We start from the raw sequence: 16,966 nt of genomic DNA, 5'->3' as shown, positions 1-16,966 counted from the left end.
CTGTCACAAAATGTTTATGCAGGATGTCATTGATGACATATGATGATATTTAATACTTTTCATGTCGATTTTATATCCGATTATCGATTCCTTTTTCCTACCCCTCGTCTGCGGTGATTTTGATATATCTTATAAATGTTGTTGATTGAGCTGAACCATAATTTACCTAATCATGCTCCAGTTAGCACGTGTGCAATGGCGTAGCCTATCCTCGTCAGGCCAATGACCCGATTTCGTTTCTCCACATGGGTACAATGTGTGGAGCTCATTATCTGGTTTCCCCCGCCATGATATTGCTGTAATTGCTAAAAGGCGGCGTAAAACCACACTCACTCACTCCATTCTACATGTGGTAATTATAAATATGTATCTCAATATCGAAAACGATACTTCGCGTTATGTATGAGGCTAGCTATTCTCGAAAGGTTCGTAGCCCTACGAACTTCTTAAGCCCATTCTTAACACATTGGCTACGATCAAAGTTAAGAATTCTTAGGGCTACGAACGTTTCGAGAATAAGGGCCCAGATGTAGTTATCAGCTTGAGCACAACCCGTTTCCTTTCCCAGGGCTCAAACACCGGAACTGACGTCACTGGCCAAGGTAACAGTACTAGCATTGTGCATGTGCAACACGTTCCTCAGTGTCGGTTTTGCCGTCGGTCTCGGGGTCGTCTTTGTCGAAATCCTCGACGTCTTCGATGCCAGCCGTGCACAGACGTCACTGATGCAGTCCTTGTGTTTGGGGCTCATATTTACAGGAGGTATGCGGTTTTTTCATCAGTTGGTTTTCTTTCATTACGTTTTCAAAAATTAAACCAAGCAATATACGGCATACAATGCCCGACACCGAGCGGCATACAATGCCCGACAGCGCCACCGTCTACGGTTGTAAACATTCCAGCAAAGGTCAATATCAAAGTAATTACAGATTTTGATGAATAAGCTTAAACATGATTTCACTGGTCAATATCTTACAGGTATGCAACTTAACAATCCTAATCAATAAAACATAACATAGTGAGAATACATTGTGATGAAATACCTTTCAAATCAGCCTGAAATTTGTTGTCATACTGAATTAAACTCAATTAAATGGTTTTGACATATGCCACGCTAGGGACGCAAGGCGTCACTTACGTCGAAACGGAGACGTGCATTTTGAACGTTGGAAGTTGGACCAAGCTCTAAGCGTTTCACAGGCAGTAATTAACAGATTACACTCACGATATCGACAGACAAACAACATTTGTGACAAATGTCCATCAAAGTCAAAGTGCCGTTCACAACCTAATGTTGTTGGGTGAGTGACCAAACTATTTGTAATGGTCAACACAGATGGAACCTACATACTCGACATCCATGTGTTCTAGATAACGATAATCTTGAGGGTTATCTTGGCTTCAGACAGACCGATCTTCTTGAAGGTTGTCATGCATTTACACCGTGAAGGTCCCGGGGTAGAATAGGCCTTCAGCAACCCATGCTTGTCGTAAGAGGCGACTAACGGGATCGGGTGGTCAGGCTCGCTGACTTGGTTGGCGCATGTCATCGGTTCCCAATTGCGTAAATCGATGCTCATGTTGTTGATGACTGGATTGTCTGGTCCAGACTCGATTATTTAGAGACCGCCGCCATATAGCTGCAATATGGCTGAGTGCGGCGTAAAACTATACTCACTCACTCACTCACTCACTCACTCATTCACTCACTCTTCCTTTGCAGCTCTAGTATGCGGACCAATCGTCGCTACGATCGGCCCAGGAAACTCGGTGGTATTGGGTGGCATATTGTCAATGGCTGGATGTGTTGGAGCTACGTTTGCCCCGGACGTGAATGTTCTCATAATCACCATAGGAGTTATAACAGGTAACATTCACATGGGGCGGTATTGTAGTCAGGTGGTTAAAGCGTTCGCTCGTCAAGGTAATGACCCGGGTTCGATTCTCCGCATGGGCACGATGTGGGAATCCCAGTTCTGGCGTCCCCCGTCGTGATATTGCTGGAATATTGTAAGTGACAAGGGCTTATTATTTGCTATCGGTATTCATGTTTCGTGAATATGTTTATTCGTCGCATTTAGTCAATACTCCAGCAATATCATTGTGGGGCACGCCAGAAATGGGCATCACACATCGTACCCGTGTACAGAATCGAACTCGGGTCTTCGGTGTGACGGGCGGACGCTTTAACCACTAGAATACCCACCGCCCATGTCGTGTAAACAAGGGACTTCACTAACAAAATGACAAAGAATTGCAACAGAGAGAAATATATTTCATTACTAGACATATATCGTTCTAAATGCACTGATTATCTCGATTAAATTCTGTTATACAGGCATCGGACACTGCTTCTCCTATCTCTCGTCCTTCGTAGCAGTGGGCCAAGTCCTGACAGCGAAGAAGGGGATGGGCGTCTCCCTCATCACCGCCACTTCTAATCTTGGGGCGTTTGTGTTCCCTCAACTCAACAGACTGGCTCTCGACGAATACGGATGGAGAAGCACATTCCTCCTCTTAGCAGGTCTAAACTTCCATTTATGCATTTCAGGGTTAATACTCCGCTGCCTTACGAAACCTATATACAAAACCAAGTCTGAAAAAGATCCCAAGAAAAAATCGTTTGTTCAGGAGCTGCATCTTCATCTGTTTAAAAACGGACCGTACATGACTGTCCTGCTTCTCCAACTCCCGATCTGGTGTTTCTACACTGGAGAAATCGTCTTCATAGTGGACGTTGCTGAAACCAGGGGCTACGACCTGGAGGCTGCGTCCTACCTCCTCTCCGCCCTCACTGTAGCCTACGTACCCGGGAATCTGGTGGGCGGGATGCTGCATACAGTGTTTAAAATATCCGGGCTTCTCTCGTGTTCCATGGCTCTGGTTATATGCGGGCTCCTCAGTATTAGCTTTGTGTACTTCAGTTCATATGCCGTGATGATGATGTTGGCGATCGGCCATGGATTTCTACTGGCGGTTGTGGAAGTGTCTGCACCCATCATTGTGGAACAAATTACTGATCCAGCCTCTTATTCCGCTGCATTATCCTATCTATTCGGAATTACTGGTTTTGCCGATATATCAAGTGGACCTGCTAGTGGTACGTAAATGTTGCAATAGACGTTTAAGACTAGTTATCATTGCTTGTATTACACTCTGTTCTGTGTGACTGGGCATGGTTTTACCGTTTTACACCGCTTTTAACAATACCCCAGCAAAAGCACGGCGGGGGGCACCAGAAGTGAGCTTCACACAAAGTACCGGTGTGCGGAATCAATCCCGGGTTTTAAGCGTGACAAGCAAATGCTTTAACCACCAGGCTACCCCACCTCTCTCTCTCTCTCTCTCTCTCTCTCTCTCTCTCTCTCTCTCTCTCTCTCTCTCTCTCTCTCTCTCTCTCTCTCTCTCTCTCTCTCTCTCTCTTTCTTATCGGATAGGTAGCAGATATAATATTACACGCTACAGCTCATCTTGTTTGAGGCGCACTCCGGCGCAGTGACGACTTAACATAACATCACTGCTACGAGCTAATTTGCATGTCACGTGACCGGACGTTTCTCTTGTTTGTAAATAAACGCGCATATTTGCAGGTCAATAGAGACTGGCCTAATACAAGTTTTCGGTTGGCTCCTCATTATGTTTTAGATTGTCAGATCCGTAGGTCTTCAGTGAGACCTCATGTAGTATTCAAAGGTCCACAAAGCGATCTCAGAGCGGTGACTGTCAAAGCATCAATAGACCAATTTCAATGAATTAGCGTTAAGATCACTTTGTGGAACGGGTCCCAGTCTTAAGTAACTTTGGCAACTATGCTCTATCTATTTCCAGGTGTCATCAGGGACGCGACAGGGAACTATCTGCTGATGTTTTACCTGGCTGGAGGATTTGCGATGCTGATGGCGCTTGTCTGCATTTGTCTGGAAATATGGATGCGGAGGAAAAGGATGGCGTCAGCTGAAACTACAGTTTCCTCAGAAACTGTGTCTACTAACTTGTGAAATTCAATACATACATTCCTCATACCTATTTACAGAGGATTATATCCTGGAGCTGGCCCAATCTGGGTCTGTTTTGCTTGGGGCCATGGCGGCGAATGGAAGGGAATGGCAAATACATGCTACTCCAAAATCTGACTTCAGTTCAGCATCAACAACATAACTGTGAGAAATATTTCAATGAATCAATCTTTACATCTACTTCGCTATGAGACTGAGAAAACGTATTGTTCCAGAGAAGAACTTATGAATGACTTCTGTCTACTCATGTAAAATCTGTACTACAGGCCTGCGGCCTTTTAAGTACTGAAATACAAATTGATTGATTGACAAATATTTGGCCTGAGGAAATATACTATCCAAAACTAGAAACGCATAGATGAGAAATCTGTAGCGAAAATGTTGTATTTTCAAACGTATATACCTCGTCCACAAATATATTTAGTGTCTTAAATTTTACACCAGTTTAGAAAAAAAGATAATATCTATACAATCAAGTGAATACTTTTAGATAACGTTCTTTTAGAGAACAATCTCTTTCCACCTGATCCGTACAGTTTGACCGGATATCCTCTGAAGTCCAGGAACCCTGGCTTCTGTGCTTTCACCCGTGGCAGTGCGATCCCGCAACTGCAGTACCCGGATGTTCCGATCTTGGGCTGCAGTTGGAGCTCGAGGTCTGACTGTACGGGGAGGGTCATTTGTTATACCTGTTTGGTTGCAACGAACTGCAAACCATGATATCTTGCTCAGACTAACATTCAGACGCCTGGTAACAGAAGATTACTAAAGTAATCTCCAGCATGAATTCTTTCAATGATGTTCCTTGTCGCAGAGTCAAGACGTGGCGTAGTGATTTGACCTTGAAACTCCTTCAAAACGAATGCCAATTTCTGAAAGTAATCTGGACTTTTATTGACAGACAGTGAATGCTCTTTGCTGCACAATTTCAAATGGAAGTTCATATCTATTGCATTATGACGATGCCTTTCTAATTCTTGTAAGAAGTCTCATCAAAATCATTATTTTCAGGTAAAATCGTTTTTTTACTTGTATAATTGTGTAAGATCATGTTATCAACACTTTCGTTACATCTTGTGACAATTGCTTGAACACAGTAGGTAATAAATAGTTTTTCAAAATACAAATCGCCTATGCGTTTCTTTTTTAGGATAGTATATATGAAAGTTGCGACGAAATGAACATTCAATGTACATTGACTTACTCGTGCTTCCTCGAGATGGCAGAGATGACGAAACACTCGTGTGCTTGATAAATGGATTTTGCGACGTCTCAGAGATCACGGGTATTTAGACATGGCGCTTTCATGAACAACTAATCTTTGGCGACTGACATAAGCAAATTATTGCAAAACAAGATATGTTCTCAGGCACAGCTTCAGAATTTCCAAAATTCCAAGTATATCTTGAGACAAATATACTGAATTGCAAAAGAAACGAAATTTTCGGAAAAAATGAAATCTCATAACAGTAAACATTGATGTTTGTGTTCTCTTTTAGAACTTGACAAAAATCCAGTGTTGCGTTTATTCTGTTGTTCAGTATATTTCACAAATAAACAGGTCATCGTTCACCAATGATGTGAAATATGACTTTCAGACATTTACTGCCATTTTTCATAAAGCTACTTCTCCGATATATATCGATTTTCGATCGATATTTCTTTAACGATTATCGATCTCAATGATCTGTTTCGATCCCGTGAAGATCCGGGTTAGAATTGTTCCTCACTAACCCAGTGGTGTATAGTCTGAATGGATATGCTGTTACTCCCTGAATTGTCGGGTCCAGATCCGATTTTATTTACGGATCGCCGCCATATAGCTGAAATATTCCATTTGCGGCGTAAAACTAAACTCACTCAGCTGATAACTGCTCACACAATGCAGGTTATCGCCTCTTGGTATCGAACCCGAGTCTTCGGTGTGACAAGCGAACGCTTTGACCTCTAGGCTACCCAACCGCCCCTGCTATGCAGGATGACAGAAACCTATGATCTTGGGTTTGAATCCAGGGCCACTGCTTCACAAAGCGATCGTAACGCTAGTGACTGTCGTGAGGCTATGCAGTCTATGTAAACTGACGTTCTGTATTATTCGTTACGCTGCTTAAGTCAGCTACGGTTAACTTTACTTAGACTGAAGTCTATATTGAAGTATGGGAGTTTCTCGTGAGTTTCACCACGTGGTATATTATAAGTTGGTCATTATCTGGTCAGCATTTGGTTATTTACAGACCGCTTCCAAATAGCTGGAAACTGTTGAATGCGACGTTAAGCAAAAAACTAACAAACCATGGCACGTCAGCAGGCACGTCACTCATCCTGACTTCAAAATCCCTAAATACGCGACCCCTGAAGATCGGTATTTGAATTGTTCTTCAAAGAGGCGACTAACGGGATCGGGTGGTCAGGCTCGCTGACGTGGTTGACATATGTCATCAGTTCCCAATTGCGCAGATCGATGCTCATGCTATTGACCATTAGATTGTCTGGTCTAGACTTGATTACTTAAAGACCGACACCATATAGCTAAAACAACTCCGAAGCATAATTTGTTGGCTATGTTTTCTAATCTGGAATACAAGCAGGTCCATGTAACGTAATTAAATTTATGGAGTAGTTTTAAACAATTCAGTTTTTATTGTATGTTAATCAACAACGAGTCGTAAACAACTAAGCAATCAATAGTATTGTATTCACAGTGTTTCCTTCATTCATTCAAGAGTACGGTGTAAAACTAAACTCACTCACTCCTTATATAAAGCGTACTAAAAGGGAACTGCCTTTAGTCTTGTCACGCGAGTATTGGGGGTCACGTGCATGTTGACATCATGTGTGACTTTCAATATCGCCTCCCAGGTCTAAAGAGGCTGTGAGTGGCACGTATGTCTGTGCGCACCACAAATAGCTGGATATATATAATCCTTGTGAAATTCTTCAGGCAAGTCTTAGTTCACTATCCAGGTAAGTCACAATCGCATCTGTTACAAAGCATGTAAATAAATAAATAAATGCATTGTATTATTAATTTGAAACCCCAATTAGAAATCACTGGTTCTAGTTGCTCTAGCTTATGTTTGTTAAGTGACAAAATACGCTCCAGTATATTCTACCCAACAGAAATCGTTTCTCACATTCAACGGACTGACATATCGATATGTATTCGAAGAAAATGATATTTCGAATAGGATGACAAGACTAACAGAAAATATTGGATTAACGGATCAGATAAATGCAACCATTAGCAGCTATAACGGCGAAGTATGGGGTCACAAAATAATCAGGTAGTTGCTAGTGCACATATATTTAGTCGTTTTCTGTTCGTCCCCAATTATGCAACAATGGAGTGTTTTAAAGTTGCAATTCCTTCTTATTTGGCTGATCGTTTAGTTTTGTTGAGCCATTCTGCTTAATCTTTGTCTCAAGAGAAACAAATGAAAATCCTCGTCACCTATATTTTGTAGCAATCAAGTTACGCTTAAATGCATACGAACATCGCATATTTTTAATCTGTTTACCCAGTCTACGTAAACTTATCCCCAGTTACACTCCTGCACTGGGTCTAAGAAAACCCAGCAAGAGGTCGCGTCAGGTAACCAACGCGGGCTAAGATTACTAAACCTGTATGTTTACCAGTTTTAACATTTTTTAAACTTTTTTTAACTACAAAGCATAATGTTTTTGTGAATATCGAGTACTCAATTTTTGTTACCTGCAGCACAATGGACTTATCATAACACCAAATATTCAGAACTTGTGTTTGATATTAACTTTAATAAATTACTTCTCATCATCAACAAAATACACCGTATAGATGTTTTGGAATTCTGTACTAATAAATAAGTCACGGGATATCGTGTTCCAAATTACTAATCTGGGAAAACAAAAATGTTTTATGTACCACCTTTATGGCGCAGCGCACATTGAAGATATTCATCTGTATCTTTCACAGGACTTTAATTATAACTGACATGGCATATTGCTCTGAGAAACCAAATACTCATTGTTTTCTAAAAGCCGTACATAATACCTGATTATTCAATAATATTAGACCTTCACAAAATCAGAATAAATAAAATTAATCATGAAATAGTTACCCGAACAAATTGAATACAAATCTTCTCATCTGAAGTCATGAACACTGGTCCCGCCCTGTTGTGTTTTGTTGCTGATGTCTAAAGTTGCACTCAAAAACAGTCCATCTACATGGGGGCTGTCTGTAATTTATCGCGTTTGGTTGATATCATGAGCCCTGCATAACCGAGTCACCTAGACTGACCCAGACTGACCATTAGATCCCGTTAATCGTTTCTTACGATGCATGACAATTGTTATCCTTATCTTAAAGGGTTGACGCCAGAAAGTGAGCTGAAAGTGAAAGGTACCGACCAGTATATATATGCGGATGCTTTCTTCGACAATGTATACAATAACATAATACAAGTAAAACACATCGTAATAAAGGTGAAGCATGGTTTTACGCTTCTTCTAGCAATACTTCAGAAATATAACGACCGGGAAACACCAGAAATGGGCTACACACATTGTACCCATGTGGAGAATCGAATGCGGGTCTTCGGCGTGACGAACGCGTTAACCACTCGGCTACCACACCACCCCGTAGTAAAGGTAGCACTGAAAGGTTTAAACATGAAAGGTCCACATTCAGTAATCTGCGATCGCATTGTATTCCAGGAAAAAAACTTCTATCTGTCAAATAAATCAAAAGCTGAATTTAAAGAATTAACTGTTCAGTGATTTACCAAAAAGGACGGAAACACAAATATATCTTGGTAAAACATATATTTAGTAGTCGAGAAATTTTATGTGTTATGATATGTACGGCTTCAACGTACACAAGGAGATATCACAGTTTAGTTCGTTAAACACATTTCAACTAAACTAAAGAGCAAGTGGGCGGGAACACAGTCACATCCGTCAGTTTCGTATAATCTTGTTCCTCGTTATAAATGTAGTTTGCGACACATGTTTTGGGTTTTTTTTAACCCTCCGTAATTGCTGTAATATATCATAAATATTTTTAAAGCACAACGGAAACATCAGAAGTCCAGGAGTCAAATAGAGTTACTGAAGAAATGACTGGAAAAACACTTTCTACGAACACCGTTACTCCGAACGGATTGATCACAAGGCAGTCGGGGAAAGACATGGGTCAAAATGGACATGCGTGTAGCGGTGAGACCGCAAAACAACTCCCTTCAGTAAGAAATGGACGCCCTTCCGGCGAGACGAGGTACGTTTGTTGATAAATTTGCATAACATTCGACAGTCGTGCTTAAACACGACCTGAATAGTTGTCCAGTTTCACAATGACGTCTCCACTGTCACCTTGCCAAAAAGCAGGAAGTCCGTGTTCGATTGCCCATACGAGTACAATGTGTGAAGCCCAATTCTGGTGTCCTTCACCATACTCTCTCGCCCTCTGATCATAAGAACCTTATCAGTTTCCAGTTTCACCTTTCTCTGCGTTCCTCAATCTCTAACTTACGATGGCCCACCTAGGTATCAAGTCGATTCGGTTGTTAAAGTGACCGGTGGTTGATTAAATAAGACATTGTGTTTGACTTTTCTTCGTTGGTTTTGTATAGATTTTCCTTTCCTCCCTTCCTTAATTTAGTTGATTCCACCACACCTCCTTTCTTTAAGTCATGGGTCTGCCCCTTGATGACTGACAATCGAGAAGCATGTGCAGCTTTTCCACTTGTGTTTTCTTTGTGTTTTACTCACTCGAAGGCACCATATCGTGGCTAATTCGTTGTTCAATACATGACACATGTAGACTTGGGCATTCAAATCCGCAAAGTATTCAAGATGTACAAAATAGAACAATGTAAACTAACAATAACCAGTAAATGACTCATTTTACAGTGCATGGGTGACACAAGGAGTAGCTGGGGGTAGCCTAGTGGTTAAAGCGTTTGCTCGTCACGCCGAAGGCACGGGCTTGATTCTCCACATGGGCACAATGTGTGTAGCCCATTTCTGGTGTCCACTGCCATAATTTTACTGGAATGTTGCTGAAAGCAATAAAACTAGTCATTCACCCACAAGGATTAAGTATATGTGATGTAAATCTTCATGTTAGGAATTGGAAAGGGTCAATTTGATGAGCTTTAAACGTCCATTTTGTAATCACAGTTCTCCTGTACTGGAACTGACGTCATCTACCAAGGTCATAGTACTTGCGTCTTGTATGTGCGTCAACTTCCTGTGTATCGGTTTTGCCCTCGGTCTCGGAGTCGTGTTTGTCCAAATCCTCGACGTCTTCAACACCACCCGCGCACAGACATCACTGATGCAGTCGTTGTGCATTGGAGTGATATTCTCAGGAGGTATGTTCTTTAACCTCATCAGTCTAGTAGGACCTCGCCCACCATACAGGAACTTGTTTGTAGATGACTGTCACGTGATACAGCACATCCTGATGGCAGTCGTGAACAGTAGATACAGATCACTTTTATCTTCTAAAACGATACAGTTAAACAACCCTGTGGCGACATTCGATGTGTTGAACTTCGCTCGTCTAAAAAATGTAACATCTTTCTTATTTAGTCACCGTTTTCCGACTGTGTCAAATATCGGTTTTAGAGGTGATGCACAAAACATGTCAGAATAAGCATGTCAACTTCTTTATTACGAGAAACAAGACATTCCGGGAAATATTATTGCTCCCCCTTCTCATAATAAAGAATTTAACATCCATAAATTCGCAGTTTTCGTTGAAATCTTCACAGAAACAGGCCCGCTCTATTGTACTAAAACGTCACATAAGGTATAGTATGTAAAGCAAAGGCGACTATGCTTGTCGTAAGAGGCGACTAACGGGATCGGGTGGTCAGACTTGCTGACTTGGTTAACACATGTCATCGGTTCCCAATTACGCAGATCGATGCTCATGTTGTTGATCACTGGATTGTCTGGTCCAGACTCGATTATTTACATACCGCCGCCATATAGCTGGAACTCACTCACTAGTATGTAAAGCAGTTCTGGCAGATAACGGGGACAATATATATGAGGTTGTATCATTTAATCTTCAGCTGCAATATGACAAATCATCTGTCACGTCATGGACGAATAGCTTTCATATAATTATGATTAAAGGTTTTGTACCTTAACGTAAACAACCCTAGTCGTAAGTGATGACTAAATTGATTTATAATTGAATCCAATTTCTCCTTAATAGTTGTTTTTTTAAATATTACTCCATGGAGTCAGTTTCTAAAGTATATCAACTGTATTGTACTTTATCAAGAACCAGTTGTTAATGAGATCCACATTTTCTACAGCATTAATATGCGGACCAATTGTGCAGAAACTGAGACCGGGCAACGCCATGATATTGGGAGGATTCCTGTCCATGGTTGGGTGTGTCGGAGCTAGTTTTGCCCCTAACGTTGATGTCCTCATCGTCACTGTTGGATTCATAACAGGTAGTATAAAATACATCTAATTATTCAAGAAAGACAGTTGTTCGGTTAAAAGGAAATCACGTTCCTAAATTCCTAACTGGTCCTTAATCTGCAAATATATTCATAACTATGAATTAAATGATATTATGAAATATGTAAACAGTGGAATTACGTGTTAATTAGTCCTCAGGAAATTACTTGTCATGATTTATCTACGTCCATGTGTATATATTACTAAGAATCAAACCTTATTTCTTGTAGCTGTGGTTGATGTCAGTTTTGTGAAGCGTTTTCTGTTCAGCTTATGACTATGACCGATGGCGGACAAGAACTTTTTTTTCTTGCTGCATATGCAGTGCGTATGACTCATACCGCGCGCGATTGGTGCGGGACAGATGCAACAGGCAGCATAGTTTTGTGCATGCCCAAACCTATTACGCGTACTCACGCGTACTCTGCGCATGCCCGTACGGCTGCGAATGAAAGAAATGTCAATGCGCAACTCTTTGGAAATAGAATACGCAGAAGTGTGTCCATTCACTGTAAATGGACGCTAGACTTTGGTATAGGCTGATGGTACCATTTTGCTAAACAAGATGACGTAAACAAAGTCGCTTGGTCTTATCAAATGCGTAATGAGGTCAACACGAAATCCACACCTCTTGCTTTCACACGTCTGCACCTCTCCTGTCAGAAATAGACACAAAATTTCACCATGACCAGAAATTTGCCTAATACATGGAAATACCAATGTTAATTTGCTAAACTACTAGAGAGGTGCGTAATTACTGAAATCTGTAGAGAGCCCTTTGTGTAGATTTTCAGGTGCTTTTAAACCCCTCTCGCGTTGTAAATTCTTATTCTCAAGTCAACTCTTAGTTCTTGTTCGATACCTGTAAATATATCTGGAGACAACTCATTGGTCATGTCAGACCGGCCCGTAATCCGACCAGTCACAGCGTCGCTCGCCAGACGAATTGACATCATACGGTATAATCATGGCCGACTATCACAAACACGGCTACAGACTATAATTGCCTATTACGTGACCGGACTCTTGAATGTGGACACGCGCACATATTCTCAAATCGAAAGACTGACAATGCAAGCCTTAAGCTTCTCTTTGCATATTGTTTTGCATAATTACATTGATATGTCACTACACATTTATGTCACAACACCACACTGCACTACAGGTGTATGACAACATTTCTTACACACAGACGTGACTTGTCGGTGGACAACAGACATGGACGTCACAAACTGCACACATATGGGGAATCGAGCCCGTGTCTTTGGCGTGACGAGCGAACGCCTTACGCACTAGGCCCCCACGTCTCGGGATATTTTCTCAATGTAACTTCATTCTTCCATGACACATGTTTATCTAAATGTGTACGTTCGTAAACTATGGAACGGTGATAAGCACATGTGATATTTTGGCTAAGATGCCATCACATGTTACCATGGAAACGGTTTTCGGGTGACATGACAAACTAGCTGGGAAGGTGATCTGGAAAATGGCAGTTGTATGCCTTTTCTAATCATTCATATAAGAACAGGTTACCTCGGGATATTCCGTACGACAGTTATGGGCCGTATCGGCAAACACCAAAGTCCCGTGTCTCCGATCAGTCAAAATTCGTAATCTCAATCTTATCGAAATGCACTTACAAAAGTTCCATGTCCATGCTACTGGTCAGTCAGATTTCACTTCTCGTATTAGAGCAGCGTTCGGACTTAACATCGGTTGTTGCCCGAAGCCGACTGAAAACCACTCGGACCCAGGTTTTTGTTTTCAGCAGGTCCTTATGACCAACAGCTTTTACATCCTTAGTAACTAAGAGTATTTAGATATGGGACCAACACATTCTGATCAGGACTCACAACTTTTTATGACTTTGGATCCTTAAGGTTTGCTTTCTATCGAGGCTTAGGGCAAACAGTGGTATGGCCTGCCTTTCTTTCAAACACGATGGTGACTCATGGTAAAGACGTTCTAAACGATGGTCAAGATACACGTTGGCATGTGACGGATCTTTCTGCTAACTTACTTCATCATCTTACTTAAAACATGGAAATATTTAGAATATGTCTGTCGATATCGTCAACCCGGCTGACGGTCTCAGGTTCTACTCATCCCTTTCCCCTATACAAAGCAGGTTTCAGTTACGTGATTTTTCTTTAACACAAAATGTTCAAAATTCCAGTCTTTTTGGACAGGAGTGGAAACTGCATGTTTATCTTAGTTAACTGTCTTGCGTCGGGAGAACGGTTGGGTGGCCTAATGATTATCTCGTCCGCTCGCCACGCCGAAGACCGGGGTTCATTTCCCCACATGGGTACAATGTGTGAAGCCCCTTTCTTCTGTCTCTGGTCGTGATACTGGTGAAATATTGCTAAAAGAGGCGTAAACCATTCTCACTCACTTGGTAAAATGGCATAAGGTCGTCCGGACGTGACTTTTAAAGGGGAGTAATCAGAAGTCATGGTCTGATTTTGCTGAGATTGTAGAACTGGTATGGCATCAGTTGCAATTGCCAATTAAATGTGTTCATCACTCGTTGCAGGTTTTGGAATGTGTTTCGCGCACCTGTCCTCCTTCATTGCAACAGGGCGAGTTCTTGTGAAGAAGAAAGGTCTGGGGGTGTCTCTCATAACGGCAGGGGCAGGGCTTGGTGCCTTCGTGTTCCCACAGTACAATAGGCTCGTGCTGGGGGTGTATGGATGGAGGGGGACATTTCTCCTTCAGGCAGGTGTCAACTTTAACTTTTGTGTCCTGGGACTCCTAATTCGATGCTTAACGAAACCAATCTACAACATGAAAACTTTAGAGGAAGATCCCAACACCCAGTCTTTCGTCAAATCCCTCAATCTTCATTTATTCAAGAATGTACCATACATGATATTCCTACTCTGTCAGCCAGTGATATGGTGCTTCTATACCGGCGTTGTCGTCTTCATCGTTGACGTTGCTAAAACCAGGGGCTACGACCTGGAGGCTTCGTCCTTCCTTCTGTCTGCCATGACAGTGGCGCATGTAGGTGGGAGTCTTCTGGGCGGAATGCTGGACACCGTGTTTCACTTCCCGCCGCTTTTCTCCTGTTCAGCGTCTCTGGTTATTAGTGGGGCCTTGAGTCTCTGCTTCGTCTTTTTCACTTCATATGGCGTGATGATAACGCTTGCAATTGGCCACGGTGTGATGCTGGCCGTGGTGGATGTGTCTATACCGATTGCCCTGATTAAAATGACCACCCCGGAAACCTATTCGTCCGCCTTGTCCTACATGTTCGGACTTTCCGGGCTCTCTGACATAGCTAGTGGGCCAATAAGTGGTAAGTGGATCGTTATTTTTCTCTACTATAACAAGTGGGTCTATAAAAGGTAAGTGAATCGCTATTTTTTCCTCTATAGCTAGTAGGCTTATAAGTGGCTAGTGAATCGTCACTTTTCTCTGCTATGACAAGTGGCTTCATGAAAGGGAAGTGAATTGTTATTTTCTCTGATATATCTAGAATTCCAATAAGCGGTAAGTGAATCGTCCTTTTTCTCTTCTATAGCTAGTGGACTTGTAACTTGTAAGTGAATCGTCATTTTTCTCAGCTATAGCTAGTGGGCTTATAAGTGGTTAGTGAATCGTCATTTTTCTCAGCTATAGCTAGTGGGCCTGCAAATGTTAAGTGAACTGTCATTTCTCTCTGCTATAGCCATTGGTCCTAAAATTGGTATGTGGTGGTTTTTCTGCTACAGACGGTGGGCCTATGGGTGGTAACTATCATATTCACACACGAAAGACTTCCGGGTCCAAACTGTATCTACTCCCGTCTGAACAGCGGTTATAAGTATAGGTCGCATTAAGTACGTTTTAGTTCGCATTTGGTGTTACTTAAAGACACGGGTATTCTTTCAAATCCTCAAATAAGAGAAATCCAAGTCAACTGGCAATCCGAAAACAATACGCACAGCCTGTATTCACTCATAAACAGGGGTACAAGCCTACATCGTAAGCGCAAAGATACATTTAAATGCTCAGATAGTGCTGTATTTATGCTCATTGCTTGTAGCTGTCAGTCGTGTAGCAAGTCGTATTTTTCGTATAAGCCCGATAGGTTGCAAAGCTTATATTCAGAGAGAATTGCTCAACCTCATGTGTAAGTGCAGGCTTTTTATAATAGCAGCTAAGGCCCTGGCTGTGACAAAGTGTAATCATGGCTGGAAACATCCACCTGTTTATCACAATACAGTTATGAGAGTTCTCCTTTGGAACTGAAAGTACAACTCTTTTCACAGGCGCCATCAGGGACGTGACTGGAGACTACCTACTGATGTTTTACCTTGCTACAGGAGTGGCCGTGGTAATGGGGACTGTCTTTCTCTCTCTGGAGCTCTGGACACGACGGCGGAAAACCAGTTACATGGAGGAAACTATTTCTGAGGAAACTATTGACACCAAGCTGTGATATGTTGAATGTACCGTTATGTCCAGTTGCCAGATCGGGTGTGATTTTACTGCAGATTCAGCTTGATTCCAGCAGCATCACGCCGGGAGACATGAAGGGACTTCTCATAGTGTAGGCTTGTGAGGACTTGAACCCCGGCCTTACAGTGACGTATTAAATTTACGCAATAATGCCGCGAAAATAAAGATCGTGACACGTATCCAGTCGTGACATGGGTATCGTAATACGTATCATGACATGCCTAATAAAATGCCATACTGTTTATAGATGGCAATCTGTGTATTTGTGATAAAAGGTTGGAGCAATCAGTGACAATGGTCAATACTACACTTCATAATGGTCAGCTATAAACCACATACAATTATTAATCAGAAAATAATTCCATAGAAAAGTTTGTGTACCTCCGATTCTCGACCTGTAAGCAATGCCGACCCCACACTAGGAGTTGTTGGCAGCGACAGACACCTCTCCTGCAAACCGCGTGCCATGTTTGGAACACATATCGTCTGTGGAAATCCAGTTGCGTATAAGATCAACATTCTATGATTCTTTGATTAACTACTTGGCTATCGATTAACTACTTGGCTATCGATAGTCGATGATGTTTAATTGTGATGTGGTCGGAACGTCGATGAATCTCTCGTGAGTGAATAAATGTATGATTGTGTTTTGAATATTATATATTCATACTGCATTTCATATTCCCTTGTATTCATCACCAATCCTGGTATCCACATCCTACACTACAGTCGCCGTTGTCGACGTCGATGTTTGACAAGAAACCACAACTTTCACAAGTTGAAACGCTACGGTTAACATGGCAATTAGTTCGTCCAGAACTAAATTATAAAACCATACCCACTAACGTGGAGTGTGTGAGTGAATTTACCTTGAGACCGCTTTTAGCAATATTTCAGCAATATCCTGGCGAGGGACACCAGAACTAGGCCTCACAGACTGTACCAAATTGGAGAATCGCAATTAGACCAACGTTTCGTCTCTGAATATGTATAATTGTGACAGAAACAAACAATTTCTTTTCAAATGAGAAGAAACC

The 16,966-nt window shown here is 41.8% G+C and overlaps 2 protein-coding genes across 2 annotated transcripts; both read left to right on the top strand.

Annotated features, from left to right (window-relative positions):
- Positions 1-608: 608 nt before the first annotated feature.
- LOC137277003 (monocarboxylate transporter 6-like) lies at positions 609-3,998 on the top strand. The gene is made up of 4 exons (XM_067808662.1): positions 609-762; positions 1,724-1,867; positions 2,339-3,100; positions 3,829-3,998. The coding sequence occupies exons 1-4, from the start codon at positions 624-626 to the stop codon at positions 3,996-3,998; spliced, it is 1,215 nt and encodes a 404-aa protein (XP_067664763.1). The 5' UTR covers positions 609-623.
- Positions 3,999-9,069: 5,071 nt separating this feature from the next.
- On the top strand, positions 9,070-15,909 carry LOC137277002 (monocarboxylate transporter 6-like). Its single transcript, XM_067808661.1, has 5 exons — positions 9,070-9,270; positions 10,176-10,369; positions 11,327-11,470; positions 14,020-14,784; positions 15,740-15,909. The coding sequence occupies exons 1-5, from the start codon at positions 9,113-9,115 to the stop codon at positions 15,907-15,909; spliced, it is 1,431 nt and encodes a 476-aa protein (XP_067664762.1). The 5' UTR covers positions 9,070-9,112.
- The last annotated feature ends 1,057 nt before the right edge of the window (positions 15,910-16,966 follow it).

The sequence above is a fragment of the Haliotis asinina genome, chromosome 3 (genome assembly GCF_037392515.1).
Source record: "Haliotis asinina isolate JCU_RB_2024 chromosome 3, JCU_Hal_asi_v2, whole genome shotgun sequence".
In the NCBI taxonomy this organism is placed as follows: Eukaryota; Metazoa; Mollusca; class Gastropoda; order Lepetellida; family Haliotidae; genus Haliotis; species Haliotis asinina.
The sequence above is the reverse complement of the archived record's forward strand: the minus strand, read 5'-3'. Positions and strand labels throughout refer to the sequence as shown.